Below are 24,380 nucleotides of genomic sequence, written 5' to 3'. Positions count from 1 at the left end.
TCAGAGCATAGAGAGGTGTTCAACTATGAACTCCACACACAGTTCTAATGCAGGTAAAAGAAAACAAAAACAAAAAACGCACCCATGGTAAATTGTGAAAATCCCAGGTGATTTTCAACATACTCCTGGCATAGAGTGACAAGCAGCATTTTGTTAAAATTATTATTTTCCCTAAAGTGTATACACAAATTAATTTTTCTCTTACCTGGGCCATGGGCTCCAGAATGTTCTGAAGTCTTCTTCCTATTTGTCCTCCTCGCCTTTTGAAGACCTTTATTAGTTTGTCAGATAGCACATCTATCTGCGAGAGTAATCTGGACTGCAGTGGCATGGTGGTAATACGCTTAAACTCTGCATTTATCTAAAAAGAGAAGTTGTCACATAAAAATGCTGTCAAAATGTCAAATCTCACAAGGTTACATCCACACAAAGTTGTTATTTTTTGTCATATTACTATTTATTAGCTATGGGTCCCATGTTGCTGAGCAGTTCCATAGTTGCCCTTACTTCCATACCACCCAAAGCCTGTTTGCAACCACAGCAGTTGCCTCCTTCTGGCCATTTTGCAGTTCTGCCAAATGACCCAGAAACTACATCTATTATTGTCATATACACATCGAGGTCTTTCATTAATACTTAGTTAAATTAGTTAATTTGACCTTTCCAGAAAATTTACCTTACAGAATGTGAGATAACATATGCAAATCTTCACTAGTAAATAAAATAATGTTATTAAAACCTTAACTGTAACACCTCTACGTAACAGCGCTAGAGAATTGTTCTGAAGCAACACCAATCTGCCCTTCAGCAGGGATAAGCACCATATACCTTTACAGAAAAAATAAATTTAACATATTTATATTGTCATTATTTTTATCTCTTTAAGCCCTCCTCTCAGTCTGTCTATAAATCAGTTAAAATAATTTGTTTTTGTGTGTACAGTACATTACATTCACTGCCCCAGAACATGAAATAAAGCCTAATGAGTACTGCATAGGTGTCATGCCCTAAATAGACCCACTTTAGACCCACTTACTGTTTTCTGTTATTTTGATATGACTGGTTTTAAAAGACTGAACATCCTTCTAAAACAAGTGAAAGGCGTGAGACTTAATTATGTTTAGACCAAAAATATAAATGATTCATGTTGGATATATTTACTGTATTTTTACTAATTTAACAACCTCATCATTGCATTAGTCGCTTTATGCTATAGCATTACGCTTACATTAGCTTGAAGCTCAAGGTCGTCATTTTATTTAATTTCTTTTTCTGGGCTTACAAACAGGACACACAACATTTAGATAACCGTTACACTGAATCTTGGGTCTGTGTTGAGTCTTCCAGCTGCTGACTACAGAAGCTAGACTGACCTTTCAGCATGTTTATAGCGGCTGTGGCTATGTGCTGGTAATGTTACCATGTGTGAGCAGTCACATTGGCAGCAGACATGTTTCAACAAACTAGTCATATCCCGGCCCTACATTAGCTTGTTTAATGGTTAAGACACTGCAGGTACCACCACTTACTACAGACACCGATGCAAGTTTGTAATAGTCTGTTAATTTAGACTGAAAGAATATACAAACAATATTAACTCACATTATATATGTTAATTACTAATTTGCTTATCGCATAATTTCGGTTACCATTTGCTAACTGGAGCCTAACATTGGCCTTTCATGGTTTTTGATAAACAGTCCAGTAAAAGTCCACATATATAAAGGGTCTACACTCTTTCTCACTGGTGTGTTAGCTTTAAAATCTTATTTACCTTCAACTGTAAAACTCCAGATGATAGTAGATTTTCCAAAGCGAGAAACAAAATGGCGGACAGTGCAGCCGATTTTTCCTTTCCAGGGGGCGGAGCTTGAGGAGAAAACACGACTAACATGTGAGTGAGCGCTTTGTTTAGACCCCCAAAATGGCGGATCGGGCCAAAATCCTTTCCACGCCCACCCCCGTGACATCACACTCCAAAGCCCTATGACATCATATAGATCAAAGGCATGTGATCCATTCAAAAGGTATAAATAGGGGTGAGAACTGCAAACTTTTAGTCAGTTTATTCGCAGCACTCATGTTCGCAGCATTCAAACATAAACCTGAGAAACATTTTGAAACAGTTGGATCATTTACACAGTTGTTTTACTAAGATTCCAACATGTCTCAGAGAAAACACAGCAAAAAACAACAAGCTTACGCTGGCCCTGTGCTCGAGGGTCCATCCATCCAAAGGGCATTAGCTGAAAGTAGGCAGGAAAACCAAAATCTACACAACATGATTAAACAAATCCAGGCAGAGAAAATTCAGCTTGTAGAGAAGTGCAGACACATGGAGGCCCTAAATAACCAGTTGGAAGAAAGGCATAATGAATTTGTCAAGAACCAACGAGAAAAAGAAAATCATCGAAGGCAGCCCAATGTGGATAATATAAATGAAGGCTGGAAAATACTATTTAATCGAGCACAGGAGAAGATTTTAAACTTGATGACAGAAAACAAACACAACTGTGCTGAATTAAGACAAATGTCCCATCTGCTTGAAGAAAAAGAAGATATTAATCAGGAGCTCTGTGGGAAACTGGAAGACACTGAGTTTAAGAACCTGGAGATGGAAGCAAAACTTGATGAAGCCCAGGAAAAAAACAAAGAGTTGCTTCAAGAGAAGAAACAACAGGAAAGAAAGGAGAAAAAAATGGAATGTAAACTTCAGACCATGAAGAAACAAAACAAAGTCTTGCAAGTAAAGCTTAACGAAGCACTGCACAGAAATGCAGAAATGTTTCACGATGAAAGTCTCATAAACCAGCAAGACGAAGAAAATAAAAATACACAAAACCTGCCCAGTGTAGATAAGGGCTGGGAAATAATCTTTATTGAAGATCCGCAGCATATTGCAAGCCTGATGACAACAAACAAGCAGAACTGCGACCAGTTAAGAAAAATGTCCTACCAGCTTCAACAAACAGAAGCTATTAATCAGGAGCTCTATGGGAATCTCAAAGACACTGAGAACAAGAATCTGCAGCTTCACCTAAAACTTGATGAAGCCCTGGAGAAAAACAAAGAGTTTCTTCAAGAGAAACAGCAACAGGAAAAAATGCAGAAAAAGACACAAGTTATTCTCCAAGACTTAGAAAGGAAAAATCTACAGCTACACGCATGTTCTAATGAAATAAAGGAGAAAATCATGGAACTAGAAGGAGAAAGGGAAAAACTGATAAAACAACACTCAGGCGCGCAGCACATTTGCAATGAAATGCTAAGCAAGAACTCAGAGCTTGTGGAACTTTCTAACATCATAAAATACAAAATTGATGAAATCCTGAGAAAGAACACAGAGCTCGAGGGACAGAATAAGAACTTAAACTACAAATACAGTGAAATCCTAAAAAAGAGCACAGAGCTTGAGGAACTTCATAACAACTTAAAATACAAAAACAAGAAAATGCTCAAAGAAAACACAGAGCTCGAGGAAATTAATAACAACTTAAAATACAAAAAGAAGAAAATGCTCAAGGAAAACACAGAGCTCGAGGAAATTAATAACAACTTAAAATACAAAAAGAAGAAAATGCTCAAGGAAAACACAGAGCTCGAGGAAATTAATAACAACTTAAAATACAAAAAGAAGAAAATGCTCAAAGAAAACACAGAGCTCGAGGAAATTAATAACAACTTAAAATACAAAAACAAGAAAATGCTCAAGGAAAACACAGAGCTCGAGGAAATTAATAACAACTTAAAATACAAAAAGAAGAAAATGCTCAAAGAAAACACAGAGCTCGAGGAAATTAATAACAACTTAAAATACAAAAACAAGAAAATGCTCAAGGAAAACACAGAGCTCGAGGAAATTAATAACAACTTAAAATACAAAAAGAAGAAAATGCTCAAGGAAAACACAGAGCTCGAGGAAATTAATAAGACTTTAAAGTGCAAAAACAATGAAATGCTCAGGGAAAACAAAGAGCTTGAGAAACTTAATAGCAACTTAAAGTGCAAAAAAAAATGAAATTCTCAGGAAAAACAGAACTTAATAACAACTTGATGTCCATACCAAGTGCTTCTGACCACTCCAACTGCCTGCAAAATTATTATTTAAAATTATTTGGACAGTTTAAGTGTATTAGTTGACATCAAAGTGACTCTTTAAATTGGCTAACAACAAACGATTCAAACAAGCTAATTTATTTCACATCCAATGAGTCACTTTAAAAATCCCACGACCGGTCGAGGCAGATGGCCGTCCCTCACTGAGCCTGGTTCTGCCGGAGGTTTCTTGCTTTTAAAAGAAAGTTTTTCCTCCCCACTGTCGCCGAGTGCTTGCTCAGAGGGAATTGTCAGATTATTGGGGTTTTATTTATTTATTTGTCAACTAATACACAACTCGAGGCTCGCAAAATCTCTAGCCCGACGTCCCGGAGCTAGCGATATCTCCGGTCGGGCGACCAAAATCTATCTCAGCCCCGCCCGTCGGGTTATCATATAGCCCGACGGGCGATTTTGCGAGCCCTGCGATCTTATTGGGCATTCCAAATTGATTGTTTTTTTTATTCATTAATAAAGTCCTAAAAAGATTATATTGTGAATATTGCATGTTTTCATTGTCACACAAATGTGTACATTTTCAGCCTACACTGAAAACAAACTAATCAGTGGGATAAACATAAAAAAATTATTGTAATCGGTTGCACGAAATTAAGTTATGTTTGGTTAACCTTAGTTTTTATGTTATACCTGCACACATTTTTCTGGTAACATGAACATGACTTTGTTTGTACATTTTCAGCCTACACTGAACATGTGTGTTTGTCTTCTATTCAAAATCAAACATTTTAGTAGCAACTACTGTATTAAAATATGGCAGATGTTTTACTCTGATTACACAAACTTTATGTAGGAGTAGGTTATTTGTAAATTTGACCTCTGACCTCACAGAGATACAGGATGACAGGATATGTGATCTTAGAATCCACATATATTGGTATATAATCTCCTAAATGTTGCCAATGGCAGTAAGGAACATAGCTCTAAATAACATTATCATCTTTTTGACCCTCACTATCCGGTTGTTCAGTCTGACGTCACTAGCCGTGTCTGGACCTAAACTCCGCTGCAGGTCCATATATCAAACGATCACTATGGCATTACTGAGAGTTGAAAAACTGTCTGTAATGGGGACCAGGGGTTCCATTACCTGGTTGGTATTGTTAATAATAAATTGTTGGATTGGGAATTTAAAATGGGGTAATAAAGAAAACACATTAGTTCTTATGGAGTCTTTTATTAGGTTATTTGACATACAATTAAATTGACAGCTTGTAACAGAAAAGAGACAGTGGGACTGGCCATTAGTGATGGGACGTTCTGTATCGAGGCTTCGGAGCGTGTGTCCAGTAATGGAGGGAGCGTTTCCGCGAAGCGCGTATCGAGGCTTGCTTCATTTATGGGAGGAGCTGAAAATGATGACGTCCGAAGCCTCGCTGCCCGGCTGTACCACGTGACTGGTTCATGAAGTGGTTCGAACTTTGCCGCGAGATATGACAGCGATATAAACCCCTCAGACTTCATTCAAAAATGTGGGTGTTTGATGGAGAGTTGCGGTTAGTGAGAGTTTGGAGACAGTTTGGAGGTTTATGAGAGTGAGGAGAGAAAGTCAGGAGAGAATGGAGCCAGCTAAGAAGAGGAGGATGTCCTCCCCTGTGTGGGAACATTTTGATTTTATTCCTCCCAACAAGGTATGTAAATTTCTACAGAAGATGTATTTTCATAATACTGATGGTGCAATACAATTTATGTTGAGCTGTCTTGACTTTTGTACAAGGTGAAGTGTTTGCTATGTGCCAGGGAGCTGGGATATAACAACAACACCTCATCCATGCTTAGGCACTACAGAGCTTTGCATGAGAATAAGAGGAACACCGACTGTGGAGCAAGACCAGGTGAGCCATCAAATGCAATGATAATATAGCATGCAGTAATGTTACTAAATGATATAACAATATTCTACAACTGTTATAAGTTACGTGTGTGATATTTATATTTGTGCTTTGTTTTTGTTGTCTTTCCTCAGGAGAACAATCTCAAATAGATGAAGACCTGGTTAGCATGGTGATTGAGGACTCCCAGCCATTTAGCATTGTGGAGGACAAAGGATTCAAAAGATTTGTTAAATCATTAAATCCTAGCTATGTTCTCCCCACTAAAAAGGTCATAAAAGCAGTGAAAATTTAGTTTTTACAGAATAAAATGTGAACGGGCAGGACTGAGGCTGTAGCTGTCCATACCTCAACGTTACAAAAGCACAACTACTGTCCACACCCCAACCACACCTCACCTCACAGTAAATGATCATTTCCATTTCAAGCATTTCCAAATAATCATTTCCCATACTGCCACTATAAATATACACAGTATACTGCCATCACTACAATATACATGTTTTACACACTCCTTTTGTTGTTGACATTTACAGGCTGTGTGCAAAATGCCACACTCTTCAAATTCATGCCAGCTATTATTTTTACGTCCAGTAGGTGTCCTGCTAGAGCAAATGAAGCTTCATGAAGCTTCGCGTTGGGGTGAACCAATTGGATGAAAAGCTTCAGTGCTTCATCTGCCCATCACTACTGGCCATCCTACCTGTGTCGGAGAAGAGCCAAAGTTAGAGCTGCTTGCAGTTATCATTTATCAATAACCTAAACATATGTGAAATGAGAACTTGTAAAGGTACTCACCTGTCCTGGTTGCTTCTTGCAGGATGTGGAGCAAAAGAGTGAAAGCGGCTCAATCACCTGTTTAAGAGCTCTTGGAACAGACCAGTGTGCCGGGTTAGGGAGTGTGGTTAAAGAGGGTTTTAATTTAGATAGAAATGGGTGAAGCTTATGTTATTGGTTTGTTTATAGTATGTGTTGGAAATATGTATATGTTTGTGATGTGCTTTAATGTTATTGTACGTGTGTTTGTGTGGAGGGTTATGTGTTCATTTTGATTAGTTAACCCCCATACTTGGGCTATTCCAGATGCTCACCTGAAAAGGTAGAGTATAAAAGGAAGCCATTTTGTTTAGTTGTAGTCAGTGTTTGTGCTGTTATCATGCGCCTTCTTTAATAAAGTGCCAATCCATCGATGTCTTTTACTCCAGTCTCGCGTCATATTATTGGACAGAACCTATGACCGCCGGCCAAAACTTACACTGTCTAAAGTCTTTCATCTTTAATAAAATGATCAGCGTTCTGCTCTACCAGGTGTAACAATTGAGTTTGGCATCCAGGCATCCATGAAAACCGAATTTATGACATTTAACGGAGTTAGAAGTTAGCAGGAAGTTAGCTCGCTAGCTTCTATCTAAATACAATATAGCATGTCCTGACTGCGGGGTTTTGGAAACAAATTAAAATGTACAGCTCTGTTATCACTTCCAGCATAAATGAAGACAGAAAACTAAACAGCAGTGACGTTTGTAGGGTTACTGAAGTTGGGCTAGCTGGTATATAATGATGTGTTACGTGACCGCTAGCGACACAGCTATGTTAGCATAATATAAACAAGCTACCTTTTTTTCCACTCGATAAAAGTTAACGTGAGTGTTCTCGGTGGTCATGAACAAATGTAATCGCATGGCAGGATGCTGTAAAAGAACCAAACTTCAGCCAGGAGAACAACTGAGATAATCCATCCACAATACGGGGTTAGTCATTCATATACTGCTGCATGGGCTGGGCTGTAGTTACATCCTAAGGTTTTAAAAACTGAGCTTAAATAAATGATTGATTGATTGATTGAATCTTTATTTTGAACATGTTGAAAAAGTATAAAAAAAAAAATAGAATTAAAAGAGACAAATGAACAAAGCAAACAAAAGGAAAACGAGCAACCACAACTCCAAATAACGTCCATGTTCAAAAAGGAGCAGGAAGAAGCATAAGCTTATTTAATCCCACCCCTTTTCCACTATCTAGTATCAATAGACTACAGAAATACCTCCTTGAAATTACATTATATGTTATGTGTAATTTTTTTTTTTTTAATATATACACATATATGTTTCTATCTATCCATACCTACGTATATACACACATACGCACATATACACATTTTCAATAACCCCATTAACACCTGAAGGATACACAACCTACAATTTTATATATATTTTATATATATATATATATATATATACATATATATATATATATATATATATATATATACATACATACACACATACATACACACACATACACATATATATACATATACACATATATATATATACATACATACATACATACATATACACATACATATATACCCATACCAACAAACCCGTGCATGCGCACACACATGAAAATATTAGACAAGAACACCCTATCAAATCTCTACCTTTTCCCTGTACCCTGTAAAAACCATATCCTTAAACCGCTTTTTAAACTGCGCCATGCTTGGACATGATTAGCGGTAATAAAAGCCGAGGGAGGTCAACAGTGATCACTGACTGTTTTAGGAGCTTTTTGAGATCAAATAGAAGAAAATACATAACATTAAACATGTTAACAACACAAAAGCCATATTAAACGCAGACTACTTTAGACCCGGAAGTAGGATTCATCGCGTCATCACTGAACAACCGGATAGTCTGTATGACAAGTCAGAACAAAAGGTCGGAGGTCAAATGTGGCATCAAATCCTAATGCGGTACATTCTTATGTTGACAATATACACCACACTTGTAAGAAAGTTATAAGTTAAATTATAAGGCTTTTTATAAGGTCTTTCTCTATGAAAGCAGTTAAGATCATTATGCAAATACATAGCCTCAGTATATTGGGGTCTGGAATAAAACTAGAATGAATTAAAAATGTGTAATTAATTATTTAAAAATAGAAATACAGAGCATTTTAAACTAAGTCAATGTATATTTTAATTACTTATTTATATATCTAGTGAACTATTTCCTGACATATTCAGTTATTTTGCTACTCATCAGCAGCAGTGCTGTGCATCTTGCAAATTTTGTTATCGAGTAAATTAAGAGCAGTATTGCAGATACCGATACTTTTAACCTATAAAGGGAGCTTATGTAGGGGAGAGCAGTGTGTTATTATTTATGAGCTGAATCATCGTACATTTGCCAAGTTCGGAACACATTTTCATGAACACCAACACAACAATGTTGCAAGTTTAACAACCCACAGTAATATACTAGTTAACACAGTTTTCTTGTGTATTGATACTGTGGATTTTTAGAGAACTGAAATGTAAATGTGCTGTCTTTAAAGGAGTTTGGGTCAGCTTCTGTTGTGTAAGTTTGTTATAGGCTATAAAGACTTGGAATGAAAATATTTTTTAATAAAAAACAAGATTCAATTAAATTATCAACAAAATTTGAATGGACTCTTTGGTGGCTGAAACTCACCGCGCGTGATCACTTGTAATGTAAAGACAGACATGTGACCATTCTGTATCTGCAGGTGAATCAGTGAAGCTACATAAACATTTACATTAGCATAGCTTTCCAGCCATCATGGAAAACCCGGTAAGAACACAGTGGGGGGGGGTCGCTTGACATTCTAACTTTAAACCGAGGATTTTAAAAGTGTTTGGTGTAGGTTAAAGCAGTGCACCAGTAGGCTACATGTTTGACATCCACCACACAACTTTCACTGAATCACAACAACTGTGGATCGTCATTGATCGTCAGCATCCAGTGTTTTGATTTTTTTAACCCTAAACCACGATACAAAGTAACATAGCAACATAGCAATTTAAAAAAATCAGAAGGTGGGTTAGAAAACAAATGTGTTTGCTGATTAAGTTATTCACACCATCATAAAGCACCTGTTCTTCTCATTAAAAAAGAAAAAGAAAAAATATTTTATTACTTTAATTTTATTAAAGCGGAAGTTTGACCGGACTTCTTAGTGTGTGGCTCCTGTCACTTTAAGCCGGTGCGGAAGTAGTCGTTGCATTGATGCAACACTCGGCGGTCAGAAGGTCAGCCTGCTTCTCCGGAGCTCCTCACACAGCACACCAAAACCGGTTGTTTTGACCGGTTATTAACGGTTAACATTTACAACTCGCCTCTTTGACTCCTGACATAGCGCTACTACTTTACTTGAGTAAGTAAGCTTCCCGTTTTTACATTTCTTCACGCTCCGTTCACCGCAGTCTTCCCCGATGTCTGTGTCAAAATGCACCCGGCTGAGTGGAGCTCTGGTGAAGCAGCTACTGGACTCTGTGGACAGCATCCTGTTCGACTGCGACGGCGTCATCTGGCGGGGGGACCAGGCCATTCCCGGAGCGCCTCAAGTCATAAACCTTCTCAAGGAAAAGGGCAAGAGGGTGTTTTTCGTCACTAACAACAGCACCAAGTCCAGGAAAATGTACGCCGATAAAATGACCGCACTCGGCTTCGACGTGACGGAAGATGAAGTGTTCGGGACCGCGTACTGCTGCGCTATGTACCTGAAAACGGTCTGCGAGCTGGAGGGCAAAGTGTACCTGATAGGAAGCAACGCGATGAGGCAGGAGCTGGAGGCGGTGGGGATCCAGCAGACCGGGGTGGGACCCGACCACATCTGCGGAAAGCCGATTGACTGGGCCAACGTGACCTTGGACCCCGAGGTGAAGGCGGTGGTGGTCGGTTTCGATGAGCATTTCAGTTACATGAAATTGAACCGAGCCATGCAGTATCTGACCCAGCAGGGCTGTCTGTTTGTGGGGACCAACAGGGACACCAGGCTGCCCCTGGAAGGAGGCAAGGCCGTCGCAGGTAAACAGTTACTCTGCACTTTGTTCCATTTAACGCATTTTTAAAACCTTTTATTTGCTTTTATTTAGGCCAGATAATCCACAGAACTGTTTTCAGGGTGATGTCAGCACAAGGGATTTATTGTTCAGCCGTGTTTAACCCTAAACAGATGTTAGAACACCTGAATAGAGGCAGTACAGAGGCTTTTAAGTGTATTGGCAACAATTTATTTTCAATTTTTGACTTTCCTGTCAATCTGAACAGACCTGTTCTGTTGGATTAAAGAGTAAACTGTCACCTCACCTACTGACTGTCACTCTTAACCCTCAGGTACCGGCTGTCTGCTTCAGGCCGTTGAGACGGCAGCCCAGCGTGAGGCCCGGACTGTTGGGAAGCCCAACCACTTCATGTTCGACTGTGTGGCCTCCCAGTTTGGTGTGAAAGCCGACCGTTGCCTGATGGTCGGCGACCGTCTGGACACTGACATCTTGCTGGGCTCCAACTGCGGCCTGAAGACCCTTCTAACCCTCACGGGGGTCAGCACTGTGGCAGATGCCGAAGCCCATCAGAAAAGTGGCTGCCCAGAGAGGCAGGGGATGGTGCCGGATTACTATGTGGAGAGCATCGCGGACCTCCTTCCAGCTCTGCAGGGATGAGACTGAGAAACCTGCACAACACTCAGGATCCAGTGTTTTTTGTTTTGTTTTTTTCTTTTAAAAAGGGAATTTTTTTGTTTTGTGTTGTTTTCTGCTGCTTCAGCACTGTAACAGCACTTACCTGCTTGGACAGGAGACTAAAGCTATATATATCTATATTTTATTTTATCTGCTAAACCTAATTTTAATATGTTTTAAGTGATTATTAACAGCGTGAGAACAATAATCCTCAGTATTTTTTCAATGTATTTAAGCGTTGAGTTACGCTGCAAAAATGAGTGTGTTCCTTTTCTTTTTTAAAAAAGATGTCAGTGAACTATAAAGGCCCTCACCAGATATGCAATGTAACCTCTTGAGCAACTACAAGTCAAACTTTGGAAGAGAGGTGAGCACACATGAAGTGTCAACAGTTTAGTAATAAGGTTTACATCATTGTTCCAACGGACAAAAGCAGACTGAAAGGCGCTGAACTTGAGCTTTGTTTGTTCTGTATTCTAAGACCTCAACACAATGTTCCGATATCTGCATTTAGATTCAAGGGATTGTGCAAGAGTAATATTTGGATCCGTCATGTTATTTATTACTTCATAAAACAATCACATTAACATTTTAAAAAAATGTCTGACTTTCCTTAAGGGTAAGTATCATATACAAAAAACACATGTTAAACTCAAAAATAAACTATTTTTACATGATCTACCATACCCTCTGCCTGGTTCATGTTTCTTGTTTTTCAACACATTCACTGATTTCCTGATTATTACTTTTAAAGTTGTTGAAACTTCTTATTTTTGGGTGGTTTTAATTTTCATATAGAAGATACTACAGCAAAATTCATCAGCTTGATAGACTATTGACCAGGACATGTCCTTCAGTGTTCATAGTAAACACGAATTGTTTTCATGCATTTGCACAACATCTCTAAAATGCATGCACAGGGACTAGAAAGAGAGCATATTTCTCCTATCACTGGCTTGAATAATCAGGCCTTATCTTTTGTTGAAGACTTCATAGTACTGTATCACCCCAGTAGAGCACTTCACTCAGACTGGTAGCCTACTTGTGGCTATTTAGAGATAGAATAGGAGGCAGAGCCTCCAACTTCCCGTTTGGGCTCGTGAGATAGACACCCACTCTGCTTTTAAGATTAGACTTAAAACCTTTTTTGATAAAGCTTATAGTTGGGGCTGGATAAGGTGACCCTGAACCCTCCTTTAATTATGCTGCAGTGGTCTAGGCTGCTGGGGGCTCCCATGATGCACTGAGCGTTTCTTTTTCACTCACAATGTGTTTATAAATCTTTATTTCACCATTAGTTATTATTAATCTCTGGCTCTCTTTTGCAGTGTGTCAAACTCACAGTGTGTCAACAAAGAACACGTTTTACATGCTGTTTTTAATCTAGGCCTGAACATCAAGTCCATTTATTCTGGCCACTTGTGTGTTCTTTTTTTATTCACTTACGATTTGAATCCTGTTACTGGTTAACATATAAATACAGAAAAATATTTTTTATCATCTTTCTGCACATAGGTTTTCTGTTGTTTTTAACACTGATAATGCCTTTCCCCTTCCCTGGACAGCCATGTAAATTCAATTGTGCATTCTTTTAATGATCACTGTTTTAAATAAGGTAGCTCCTTTTAAAACCAGAAATGCCCCCTCTGCTAAATCCTTACCCTGGATGAGTAACAGTATTAATAATTGATAGCATTCAACAGTGGAACGTTTGGACCAGGCAGACGGTGCGGTAGATGCCTTGATTATTATAATTTACTGCCTTGGCTGACAGCTGGTGTCATTAGTCACAATCTCTGTTCAGTGAGGATTGTGCACAGCTGATATAGATAGACTCCTTTACTCCTGAACCTAACTCCTGTGGATGCTGTTCATACCTTTGAAAAGAAACTCAAGAACCACCTGTGATGGCATGCCTTTAGTTAGTTGTATCTGTTTGTAGCATTTTAGTTGTTGTATCTTATTCTGTAAATCACTTTGTGACCTTGCTTCCTGTAAAGCTCTATATAAACAAACCTTACATACTTACTTCCTCGTTGCTTTAGGTTTAGAGCTTCTCTCAAAGTCCTCAGTCACCTTGAGCTGTCATCGGCTGGATGCAGCACCAGCGGCAGCATATCACCCCTCACCTGACGAGAGAGGCTTCCCAGCCCGTGCCTGCCTTACCTCTTTGTCCATTGTTTGGACTGTTGGGGAGAAGCCAGTTCCTCTCGTGTAAGTGTATGTTGGAGCAAGGGGGAAAAGGAGTGGGGGGACAGGGGCAATAAAGAGATGGATCATGTTAAAGAGGCGTATTAAGCCACATTAGAGAAGACATAAAAAAAAATGAAGGTAATTTCTGGAAGGCAAAACTTGGAAATTGAGTTTGGCGAGGTTAGGAAGTTTTGGGTGAAGCGTGACTTTTTTTCCCCGGTTTTTGGGGGGAGGGAATCTGTGAGACCTGAGGAGGGGATGAGGGGAGGGGGAGGTGTGAGGTTTGTGAGGACAAAGAAAAGAGAAGCCGCTCAGGTGTGCCGAGTCTCAGTCCAGTGCTGGTCATGACCACCGCTCCATGCCGGTAGCTACGAGAAGGGAGCAGACCGAGTGAGGAGCCGCCAAGGGACACAGCGATGGTGAGGTGCTGGAAGCGTTCAGAAAACTGCCTGGAGGAAGAAGAGTGCACGGTAAGCGCGTTACAGACAAGATGGAAGATTTGAAATAGCTGGGGTATGTTGGTTACTTACAGACCCCACTTTTGTTGTATTACAAGTTTACAAGTTTATTGCTGGGTGGGTTCCTGTTCTGCCACAGCCTGGGATTTAAATACCCCAAATAACCATCCAATAGGTTTTTTTAAAGCCTGTTGCTGGTTCATGTGTTCTCAGGATGGGGGCCCTGAGGAGTCCCCTTTGTTCCACTTCCCGCACAAGGCATTCTGGGTCAGCCTCTCAGCCTGCCTGCTCCTGGCCATCCTCGCCCTGGGTTTGACGGGGCACTTCGGGAGGTCTCAGCCTCACACTCAGGTATGACACACACCATCCCTTATCATGCCCTGGTTTACATTTTCCAACTTCTGATTTACAAATCTCTGTTTTTTCAGCCTTTGCAGACTGTGAGGTTCACTGTTTCAGATCAGACTGGCGCACTTATCAACCAGTCAGCAGTTGTTGACCAGCAGAATGACTTGGTGACCTTCTCTGTGACCTCGTCGCTGAATCAGACGTCCACTGTGCTCTTTGATATAAAACATGTATGTCCAGATGACTTGAATTACTCTGAATAATTAGAAAAAAGGGGGAACATCTGCGAGTTATGATGGGTAAATGTGTTTCTGTGTTTCAGAGTCTGATCTGCTACAAGCCCGTCAGCCAGGAGAGCTGCTTCCTGAGAAAGATGGAGCAGTCAGACTACAAGAATGTGAACTCCGTCCTCCACGAGTCGGCACGCAAGGTAGCGGGCAGGGGATATGTTACATAATATGGTCTTCCCCACTGCATTACTGCATTACATCAAAGTGCACCAGGCATATTAAGAAAAAGTTGCCCTTTTAGCTCTGCCAGGTGTTTCTAAGGTAGCAGCCGCACTAATGTGTGAACTGGCATTTCAGTGCACTGCACCACTGAGCCAGGACTTGGTGGTTTTGCATGACTTTGTTGGGTACGCCGCACAAAGAGAGAGGTGAAGCGTACAGCGCCTTGAAGAGCCTCATAGTCTGTCTCTGTTACTCCGATGGCTGAATTCCTCAGCACATCTGATCCCTTCAGCCCCCTCGGCGTGCCCGAGGATATTCTTACAGGAGGTTACGGCAGCGAGCCCGAGCCCTGGCCTGGGCACAATGGCCGCTCTGTGTGAGGGCTTTTCAACTTTTAAGGCGCTTCTTTTTGGATTAAAATACAGGTTGATGCATTAAAGGGCCAGCGTGTATCTGCTTGTTGACAAATGCCTGGATCTTGAACACTGACATCCAGTCTTTAAAAAGTTTTCATCTGTGTCATTATCTGATTCTTAATTATGAATTGACAATATGATCAGGTGAATGGTGCTGGCCCTGGCTGAATGGAGACCTTGAGATGAGTTGTGGGACCTTGGAGGTAAACTGAGAGGGACTTCTTATCATCTTTTTACACAATACCCAAGTTCCTCGTCTCAGAAGCTGCTTTTCTGTGATCCTGTCTCATGGTGTCACATATCTCATACAGGCTCTGTGTATTCAAACGTAGCTGCTGTAGCCATTTAATCTATGATATTGGGGCTAGCAGACGTGGCTTGTTTGTGCTGAGGCACAATGGTCTTATTGGTTCTTTTTAACAGAAAAGGAAAACTGGTTGCTGTGTGAGCTACTCGAGCACAACAGGACTTTAAGCGGTTTGTTATCAGAGCCAATCAGAGTTGTAAGAGGCGCAATTACGCACAGTGTTTGGGGTGAATGCGAGCACAAATTCAAAGTTGGCCTCATCAGTGCAGATATCAGGCTAATAGGAGCTCAAGTTTCCATCTTTTTTTCTCGCTTTTTCTCCTTTATGAGTTTAATATGATTCCTCACAGTAATTAAAATACTTTCCGCTGAAAATAAGAACTCTTTGTTGTGGATGTTGATACTGCGGTGCTGTCCTCGGCAGAGCCAGTTCCAGCTGTCTGGGAATGAGACCCAGAGGCAGATGGAGTTCCTGGGAGTCCTGGCAGCCAGTCAGGTGAATGTGTCCTCGCTGGAGGAGCCTCTCCAGGCCCTGTGTCAGGACAGGTCGGTCCACTGGACCAGGAGGACCGAGGGTGAGGGGGCTGCTTTGGCTCAAACGTCAAATGTTGAGTTAAAAAAGGTTTACAATTATTCTGATAAGGTTTAGAAAACAAAGTTAAACTAGTGAAAAAACAAAGCTGATATATTTTGAATTTTACCTGTTGTCAACAAATCCTCATGTTTTCACTGTGTGACATCTTTTTGCATTATTAGAGGTGGGATATCAATAGTATCAGTATCATTACATCCAAATATCAATAGTATCGATACCAGCTTTAGTATCGGTACTGGATTGATACTTTGTTTCTATCCTATCCTCTATCCTCTCAGTATGTAGCTCACTGAATTGTGGTGAGAAAAGTATTTTTTGGGGATATGAAAGAATATACCTCAAACATGCACCATGAAAAATGTCTGAACCGGTTTGTGTTGACTGTCACACACAGCAACAACAGAAGGTGACCTAAAGTGCTTTAGGAACAGGTACATTTCAAAATACATGACCACGCTCTGGATTTTTGATGAAATGTGTCTTTATTTGGAACAAATAAAAACTGGTTTCACAAGCGCTTCAGATTCGGCTTAAAAAGCAATTTCTGATGCTGTTTGACAAAGCTGCACCAAAGAGCACCGCGGCGTCTTCTACTCTGATGATGATCCCCTTAAATATTCAGAAAACAGTGGAATTTTCTATAACCACCCCAGAACTGTTCCCTACTAGTTTCATAGACTCATTTATGAATCGATTCTTTTTTCCAGACACCTGAGTCACAAATTGGGAGAACAGAACAGAAATTATGCTGAAGTTTTCACACAAGGGCTCATTTGTCAGGGTCACCGGAGCCTGCGCGCAGAGAGGTTTTTCAATTAGCCCTGCGGCCGCTCCTCAACGCTGCAGCGTGTCAGGCTGAAACCTGATTCGTGGCCTAATGTGACCTTTCCACGGGGTGAAAGTCTTTTTATGTACTTTACTGTGTGCTCCCTCAACAGCATGTACGTGAGCCCATTCTGAACACCAAACTAAATCTGGCTGCTTTTAAACCATGAATGATTCATGCAAATGACTGCATTTCTAAATGATTTGTTTTCAAGTGACACTTGAATCTAAATGTGTATTTTTTAATGAGTCACATGACCTCTCATTTTCTCAGGCCCAGGCAAACAGAGGTTGGTCTACTTCTGCATCGACATCTGCTTCCCCAGCAACATCTGCGTGTCCGTGTGCTTCTACTACCTTCCAGAGTGACTCTGCATTCTCTCTCGATCCTCCCGGCAAAAGATCAGGGAAACAAAGTTGTCCTTTTTTTTTTTTTTTTTGGCTCCCTCTTCAAGAACAAAAGCGAGCTTTGACTGTTTCCTTTGTGCCATACAGCCACCAGTAAACCATTTTCTTCCTTCCGAGAAAGAATTGAGCTGGAGACGGGCTGTCACAGTTATCGCCAAATCCCCATCATCACTCTCTTCATGTATAATACCCTCTCTGGTGGCACGCTTCAGAGATTAAAGAAGAAAGAACCCCCGCTCCCCCTTTTTGTTGTAAATGCCTCTAACTGTATGTCCTGTAACGGACTGCTGTGTGTAACCGTTCCTGTTACAACGTGACTGTTTTGTTCTGAGAATAAAAGACACAACCTGTTGGGTATAAAGACATTTCTGTACACCATTTATTCAGCAGTCCTCCTCCACATGACGAAGAACAGAACAGCTATTCAAATAAATCATACATAGCACATGTAAGAGATTAAACAAGTCTGCTGCACACACAAAGCACCTGCGATTAATGTGGTCTTTTTTACAATAAATACAGCGCTCTGTAAAAACAGAGTTTTGCAATTTGAATAAAAAAAAAAAAACTATTATGTCTGCCTCGTCATTGACAGATTTCTTTCTGTACGTCTGTGGAAACAAAATAGGTCCATTAAAACAGATTTTAGCTTTACAGATTTTTATTTTGGCTGTTTCGCTCGGCATATGTGCCAGAGATGGCCACTGTGCCCGCTTCCCCGAGTCGATTGTTGTACTGGCGCTGACATACGCGACATGAGTGGCATCCTCATAAGAGTCTTTAGTTCCTGTCTGTCAACCTATTATCTCTTCCTTCTGCTTCCTCCTCCTTCTCAGCCGAGCACGCTGTCATTAAAGGCCAGACACACCACGGCCTTCTGGTGGCCGCTGTATTCCCTTTTGATCTCACCAGTTTCCACGCACCACAGGCGAGCCAGGTTGTCTGAGGAGGCTGTGGAGTGAGTGAAAAAGTAGAATTAAAACAAAGCCTTACATGAAAGTGTCTAAAAGTTTAAAAAAAAAAAATCATAATCTGAGAACAAACTTACAGCCATGTTTAAACCATTTTAAACCCCTTTTACATAATTCCAGATGTAATGGCAGGGCAGGGGTTAGTATGACAAATGAGGACAAAATCAGAAATGAGACGCCCTTTTTATCTTAAAAACAGCCACATTTCAAATCTGCAGCCCTCAGATAGACTGCAATGTTTTACTTTAACAACTCTTATTCAGTTTAGAGATCTGGTGTTGCTGTGTGCTGCTGTATGGACCTGTAACAATATACTGCGAGTCTCCGGAGAAGGCGCAGTCCCACATCCAGCCTCTGGATGTTTCTCCCGGATTATTGCTCTTGATGCTGAGCTCCGTCATCAGTGAGAAATTGGACGTCCTCCAGATCTTACACGTCTGGTCTGCCGAGCAGGTGGCCAGCAGCCTGGAAGCGACGACGAATGCAAAATGTCAAGTTGTATTTTCGGTGGGGAAATGAGGGGTAAATGGGAGAAAAAGGTTCACTCACGTGGAATCGGGGCTGAACTTGCAGCGGAGGGAATAGCGTTTGTGTGCAGGGATCTTGGTCTTGGGAATGAGCTGAGTCACTTCATCCCCGATGCCTCCAGCGAGGTTCCACACATAACAGTTTCCCTGTAAAAGACAGCCGGGGGACGGACGGACAAGGTTTTCATTAATATAACATGCTATAAAAGAGTGAATGTATTATCCTGCGCCACATGTTCTGCAGATTCTTTTAGGCAACTGACCGAGCTGTTGACTGCTGCCATGTAACTCGCATCTGGGTCAATGTGAACTGAATTGATTGAGACCTCCGGCTCTGGAATCAGCTGCTCATTATGGTCTGTCTTCAGATCCCAGATATGGATCACTCCACTCTGGTCTCCAACTATCAACTCTGCCTAAAAAAACATAATGAAATCTTCGGCATTAAGTGCAAATGGGCCAGATAGTAACCAAGAGTACAGCCTCACCTGATTCATCTGTGTGTACTGAGTGTCTCACCTGGTTAGGATGCAAGCACACGCAGTTGATTGGAGCGTTTACTTGGAAGATCCTCTGACACTGCAGATTTCTTGACCTACAAGGCAGGGCAGGGATCAGAGTTTAGTTTGCTGATCATTAAATAAACAAAGACCAGTGAGCTTGTCCTTCAGTACCTCAGATCCCATATGCGAGCCATGCAGTCCTCTCCTCCTGTGTACATCCAGCGTCCATCTTCGTGGAAGCCCACAGATGTGATGTTCTTGCTAACTCCATCGTAATTGATGACCGGGTTGGGGTTGTTGGAGTTCAAGTCGTACATGCGGATATGCTGATAACCTTGAAAGCACAATGCAAACATTACTATGAAGCAAAGTAACATTAAGGTGAGAAATGAGAAAAAGGATTGTGGGGAAAATTGTAACCAACCTGCAGCTGCAATCATACTTCTGTCAGGTGTGACCTCGAGGGAATTTACTTGCTGAGAGTAAATGTTAAGGAAGTGGACAATGTAGGTTGCTGCAATAATATTTTACAGCTCATCAAATTTAAAGGTCAGGGTACTACTGTCAGGTGAACAGATGACATCAGAACGGAGTCTCTGTGGACTATGATGTTCACAGACAAGGTTGTGATCTGTAGTTAAATAAGTGGAAGAGTGTCTGGAGAGAGGAAGAATGAAAGTCAGCAGAAGCAAGACAGAATACATGTGTGAATGAGAGAGAGACAGCCATAACAGTGAAGGTAGCTGAGTTTAGATACCTGAAGTCAACCAACTAAAGTAAAAGACAGTCCACAAGAGATGACAAAGAGTGAGCAGGCAGGCTGGAGAATGTGGGGATGAGTGTCAGAAGGTGGCAAGAGTGAAAGTGAAGGTTTATAAGATGGTAGTGAGACCTGCTATGATGTGTGGTTTAGTGATGGTGACACTGACAAAAAGACATGAGACAGAGCTGGATGTGGCAGAAATGAAGATTTCAAGATTCATTCGGAGTAAAGACAGCGGTTTGGAGACAGGTTAGAGGCAAGGCTGAAATGGTTTGGACATATGCAGAAGAGAGATAGTGTAAAGGAGACCTGTGTAGTGTGAATATGGAGCTGCCAGGCAGGAGGAAAACAAGAAGACCACAGAAGAGATTCTTGGACATGCAGAGGGTTGGTGTGACAAAACAGGAGGCCAGGGACAATGTGAGATGAAGGCAATTAACCCACTGTGGCAAACCCTAAAGGGTTTATAGAAGATCTATAAACACAGAACTAAAACAAAAGCACTTTTTGCGTTCACGTGGATTTTTGTGAGAAGCTATAGATAACATCTGATTAACTTTGAACTTAAAACCTGAGATTTATAAATGGTCATAACCTATAATTATTCAAATATGACAGTACACATTCTGCGTAAGCCTCCATATATCAGGGTAAGGATACTGAGTCCTGGTGCTGGACCGTCCTGGTGCAGATCCCGCTGTGGGCCTGCCAGAAGCGGACAGTGTGGTCGTATCCAGCCGTGGCCAGAATGACCGGGTCGCTACCCACCGTCCCCTGATTCACATTCATGACGAACTCCTGGCGGATACTGCAGGGAAATTCAATTTGCAACAATTAAAGTAAAATACAAAACACAGCTAAAGCACAAAAAACGGTTAAACTGTTAACGTATCATAAGCTAACCTTAGCAAAAGAGGCTAGCCAAACTTATAAGCTGTGCAATAAACAATAAACGCTTCTAGTATGAAACCATTAGATCCCTTAACTGTAACAACACAGCAATAAAATTAAAAGGACAAATTTCTTTAGTTCCCTTTGTTGTTGTTAGTGTTGAAGTCAACCAAGAAGTACGTCTCTTTAACTCGTCCCTTAGAAACATAATAGTGTTTCAAGAGTTCCGGTTTAATCACTAGATCAGTATTGCCCTCTGCTGGTGTGTCCACGAGGAATAGACATGCTGCAATTAAATACAATGATTTTCAAAGAAGTGTACACCAATAATTCATAATATTAATTATGACTAAGCGGATCTCATTATGTAATGTTGCAACATCTTTTAATTTCAGCTTTATCAGCATCGTCTGGAAAGTTGCTTGTGTCAATATGGTGACATCTCAGTCCTAATACTCGGTACTAAAGTAAAAGAAAGTAAATAATAGAAAGTTGAAAAATGCCATTGAGTCAATAGGATTTAAGATGATCGCTTCTATCACTGTATCCTGTGTTATTCTAAGTACTACTAAACTTTTCGTACATTTCAAATGGCAAGGGTTGAATAGAAACATAGCTGGATGTATAGAAACGTGCCAATATGGATACACGATTGTTGCTTAACTAGTAAGGGTTTTTTTCGGTTTATAAAAAATTACACTCCAACCTCGTGACATCATCCTCTGTATGTCCAACCAGTTTCTAGAACCGCTCAGAAAACCCTCACAAATACTGTACTCTGTACCACAATCAACAATAGCTGTAACAGGTATTAACTACACATCTAGTATCAACTTGACAGTTATGAAAGACTCATTATTAACAATGTAAAAACCAAAATAAAACAAAAACTATTGCAAAATGATATAAAACTAAAGACATTATAAATCAAAAATCGTCATGGTATATTGTCATATGATCTACCGTCTGGAATGCATTGATGTACAAAATATAAAATTATTAAGATTGAATTAAGATTGATCATTATCTAAAAATAAAAAAACAAACAACAACATAAAAACTCAGGTAATTAAAAAAAATAAACACGAGGCACAATCAACATGCTTACTATTTGTTTTTGTCCTAGTTTAGTATTTATTCCTAATTTTTGCGTCAATTTTTGGTGTTTCTTTGGGGCAGATCTGGTTAGAAAAGTGTTGCCAGTTAAGCAACATTTTGTACAAAAAGTTTAGGTGCTGTAAACTTAAGCTTCAGTCTCCACCTTTTCAGCCAGTACTTTAATGATTAAAATATTAGCTTCAACACACCCGCTATCAATAGTTTCTTGGGCACACATTAAAATATTATAAGATACATTCTAAGAATAAAAAAACTTAAAGGGATGAAATTACTGTTTAATAAAACAGTTCTTGCTCTTCATTGTCATCATCCGGTTTCAGAATGGTTGCTGTTGGTTACAGCTTCACGTCAGAGTTTGGCTCATTTACCTTTGATTGGCCGAAGTGAAGGTGAAGAGGAGAATTCACAATCAGAAACCTGTGAGTCTGTTTGGGGGAAAAATGTAACTTAAGTGTTTTTAAAAATGTAAAAATGAACATTTTCAGAGTTAAGTGTAATAAAGTAGTTTTAAATTTGTTTAAAATAAATTGTAGTACCATAATTAGGGTACAGAAATGTCCCCAAAGCATTGTTGGATTTTCTGTTGATTGATTGATTAATTGATTGATTGAGCTAAATTAGGAAAGGGTTTTCCAAGTTTTACAGTATGTTTACTGCTGAACCTGAGGGTAACATGTTTGCAAACTGTTAAATGTTTGTCTCCAGTGCCTATAGTTATTATTTAAAAGAGGCTAGTTAGTTAGCTAGCTAATGCCATACGCAACTCTTTTATCCAAAACCAGTTAGCTAATCCAACCAAATTTGGATAAGTAGAAAACAAATTGAGAGTTTATGATTGTGTGTCGCCTATTCATGTCTATGACAGTGTCATACTAACAGCCCCATCATGTAGCCTCCAATGACTGTAGCTTTAGGCTAATGCGAAGTCACTAAAATGTTAGCATGTCGTCTAAATAAGGTACACTTAAGGTTAATGTGTTGAGTCACTGCTCTTCCGGACATACAACTTAAAACAGTCAAAAGTTGTCAATTCATTTCAGTGAGAACTACAATCATTTTTTTTTTTTTTACATTTATTTGACAGCTTTCCTAACTCATTGGTTCTGACATGTTGCTAACACTCAGCTATCATTACCCAGGTTGATACTTTACACTTATTTTACATTTCACAGTAACTGGTACAGGTGTCATGCCAAACATTAATCCTATGATTTTATGTGCGCGCGATTATTAGTTTTATTATTATTTGTCTAATATTTTTATTATATTTCCAATTATTAATATAATTAATTAATTCTCCATCTAACACACTGTAAGCACTGTAATAGATTTTTACTGATTAACGTGTTTTGAAAGGATCCTTGCAAATGGCTGTGCGCTATTTCATCTACTCTGTATTCTACATTATAATCAATACAGATCCTTTTGGCCACTGGATTTCTGCTGCACCCTCGGCATTTTTTTATAACTTTCTTCAAAGAGATTTCAAGACATTTTTAATGTCAATGGAAGTTTTTACCTGGATGATATATAAAAGTCACTTTGACAGAAACTGATTGCAGATATGTCTGAGAGCAACAGTTTCTGAAATACTCAGACCAGCTCCTCTGGGGTCAACAATTAGCTACATTCAAAATCACTTAAATCCCCTTTGTTCTCTATTATGATAATCAGTTTAAATTTCCACTGTTATTCTTGACCATGCTTGCATTAATAAATCCACTGAGTTGCTGCCATGTGATTGTCTGATTAAGTATTTGACTTAAGGAGCAGTTGAACAGGTGTAATGAAATGTATCCAAACATTTAACAGAAATCCATATAAAGCCAACTCTATTAGTGTGGGACTACTTAACCTTTTTATGCAAGAGAACACCTCGCCATGCTCTTCATACTCTGAAAAATTATGCAGGAAGTTGTTTCTCCAAATAGATCTGTATATCATGGTTTTCTTTACCCCTTTTTCCTGACCTCTCTCAGATGCGGTTCTGGTTTCATTATGCATGAAATCCATGAGAGATGTAGAGGCATCGTTGTAGAGGAGCAGCTTCCCTTCCCAGAGGTGGCGCCTGTGTGCTTCAGACTAAAGCAGACGAGTAGACCCCGCAAATGGTTCCTCAAAATAGTCTCTGGCCCATATCCTTTCTGTACTGAATGAAGTAAGAATGTCATTAA

At 40.0% G+C, this 24,380-nt stretch overlaps 4 protein-coding genes across 12 annotated transcripts in view; 2 read left to right on the top strand and 2 right to left on the bottom strand.

Moving 5' to 3' along the window:
- LOC113023425 (E3 SUMO-protein ligase ZBED1-like) overlaps window positions 1–4,859 on the bottom strand; it is a 33,800-nt gene extending 28,941 nt beyond the window's left edge. For 5 of the 6 annotated variants that reach the window (XR_013910801.1, XR_013910797.1, XR_013910798.1 and 2 more), the window contains exon 1: window positions 206–340. The gene's annotated coding sequence lies outside the window, so the exon portion shown is untranslated. Of the gene's footprint in view, window positions 1–205; window positions 341–1,774 lie in introns of those variants that run through there. The other variant, XR_013910800.1, reaches the window with a different exon arrangement.
- A 5,021-nt stretch (window positions 4,860–9,880) lies between these two features.
- pgp (phosphoglycolate phosphatase) lies at window positions 9,881–12,116 on the top strand. Its single transcript, XM_026177623.2, has 2 exons — window positions 9,881–10,777; window positions 11,087–12,116. Exons 1-2 carry the CDS (start codon window positions 10,183–10,185, stop codon window positions 11,410–11,412), a joined length of 921 nt encoding a protein of 306 aa, XP_026033408.1. The 5' UTR covers window positions 9,881–10,182; the 3' UTR covers window positions 11,413–12,116.
- Window positions 12,117–13,505: 1,389 nt separating this feature from the next.
- On the top strand, window positions 13,506–17,797 carry bricd5 (BRICHOS domain containing 5). Of its 3 annotated transcripts, XM_080305188.1 has the most exons (7): window positions 13,506–13,644; window positions 13,992–14,093; window positions 14,295–14,432; window positions 14,510–14,659; window positions 14,752–14,859; window positions 16,029–16,179; window positions 17,299–17,797. In XM_080305188.1, exons 2-7 carry the CDS (start codon window positions 14,040–14,042, stop codon window positions 17,391–17,393), a joined length of 696 nt encoding a protein of 231 aa, XP_080161314.1. In that variant the 5' UTR covers window positions 13,506–13,644; window positions 13,992–14,039; the 3' UTR covers window positions 17,394–17,797. The 3 variants fall into 3 exon arrangements, with proteins under 3 accessions (XP_080161314.1, XP_026034817.1, XP_026034814.2); XM_026179032.2 differs by lacking the exon at window positions 13,506–13,644 and having other exon boundaries at window positions 13,884–14,093; XM_026179029.2 differs by lacking the exons at window positions 13,506–13,644; window positions 16,029–16,179 and having other exon boundaries at window positions 13,895–14,093.
- Window positions 17,783–21,324, bottom strand: mlst8 (MTOR associated protein, LST8 homolog (S. cerevisiae)). Of its 2 annotated transcripts, none has more exons than XM_026179027.2 (9): window positions 21,100–21,324; window positions 20,857–21,004; window positions 19,858–19,909; window positions 19,605–19,767; window positions 19,450–19,525; window positions 19,194–19,346; window positions 18,953–19,077; window positions 18,705–18,868; window positions 17,783–18,383 (listed from the first exon to the last, which is right to left on the bottom strand). In XM_026179027.2, the coding sequence occupies exons 2-9, from the start codon at window positions 20,983–20,985 to the stop codon at window positions 18,265–18,267; spliced, it is 981 nt and encodes a 326-aa protein (XP_026034812.1). In that variant the 5' UTR covers window positions 20,986–21,004; window positions 21,100–21,324; the 3' UTR covers window positions 17,783–18,264. The 2 variants fall into 2 exon arrangements, with proteins under 2 accessions (XP_026034812.1, XP_026034811.1); XM_026179026.2 differs by having other exon boundaries at window positions 21,183–21,310.
- Window positions 21,325–24,380: the final 3,056 nt, after the last annotated feature.

The sequence above is a fragment of the Astatotilapia calliptera genome, chromosome 8 (assembly GCF_964374335.1).
Source record: "Astatotilapia calliptera chromosome 8, fAstCal68.1, whole genome shotgun sequence".
Lineage (NCBI taxonomy): Eukaryota > Metazoa > Chordata > Actinopteri > Cichliformes > Cichlidae > Astatotilapia > Astatotilapia calliptera.
The sequence above is the reverse complement of the archived record's forward strand: the minus strand, read 5'-3'. Positions and strand labels throughout refer to the sequence as shown.

Bases quoted from the DNA above. Each gene is read 5' to 3' on its own strand.
- pgp (XM_026177623.2), top strand. From the start codon at position 10,183: ATGTCTGTGTCAAAATGCACCCGGCTGAGTGGAGCTCTGGTGAAGCAG. The intron at 10,778-11,086 runs GTAAACAGTTAC...CTTAACCCTCAG, and splicing joins AGGAGGCAAGGCCGTCGCAG to GTACCGGCTGTCTGCTTCAG.
- bricd5 (XM_080305188.1), top strand. From the start codon at position 14,040: ATGGTGAGGTGCTGGAAGCGTTCAGAAAACTGCCTGGAGGAAGAAGAG. The intron at 14,433-14,509 runs GTATGACACACA...CTGTTTTTTCAG, and splicing joins GGTCTCAGCCTCACACTCAG to CCTTTGCAGACTGTGAGGTT. The intron at 14,660-14,751 runs GTATGTCCAGAT...TCTGTGTTTCAG, and splicing joins TGCTCTTTGATATAAAACAT to AGTCTGATCTGCTACAAGCC.
- mlst8 (XM_026179026.2), bottom strand. From the start codon at position 21,295: ATGTTTCTAAGGGACGAGTTAAAGAGACGTACTTCTTGGTTGACTTCA. The intron at 18,869-18,952 runs GTGAGTGAACCT...CGTCGCTTCCAG, and splicing joins AAGTTCAGCCCCGATTCCAC to GCTGCTGGCCACCTGCTCGG. The intron at 18,384-18,704 runs GTCCATACAGCA...CTCACTCCACAG, and splicing joins CTCGCAGTATATTGTTACAG to CCTCCTCAGACAACCTGGCT.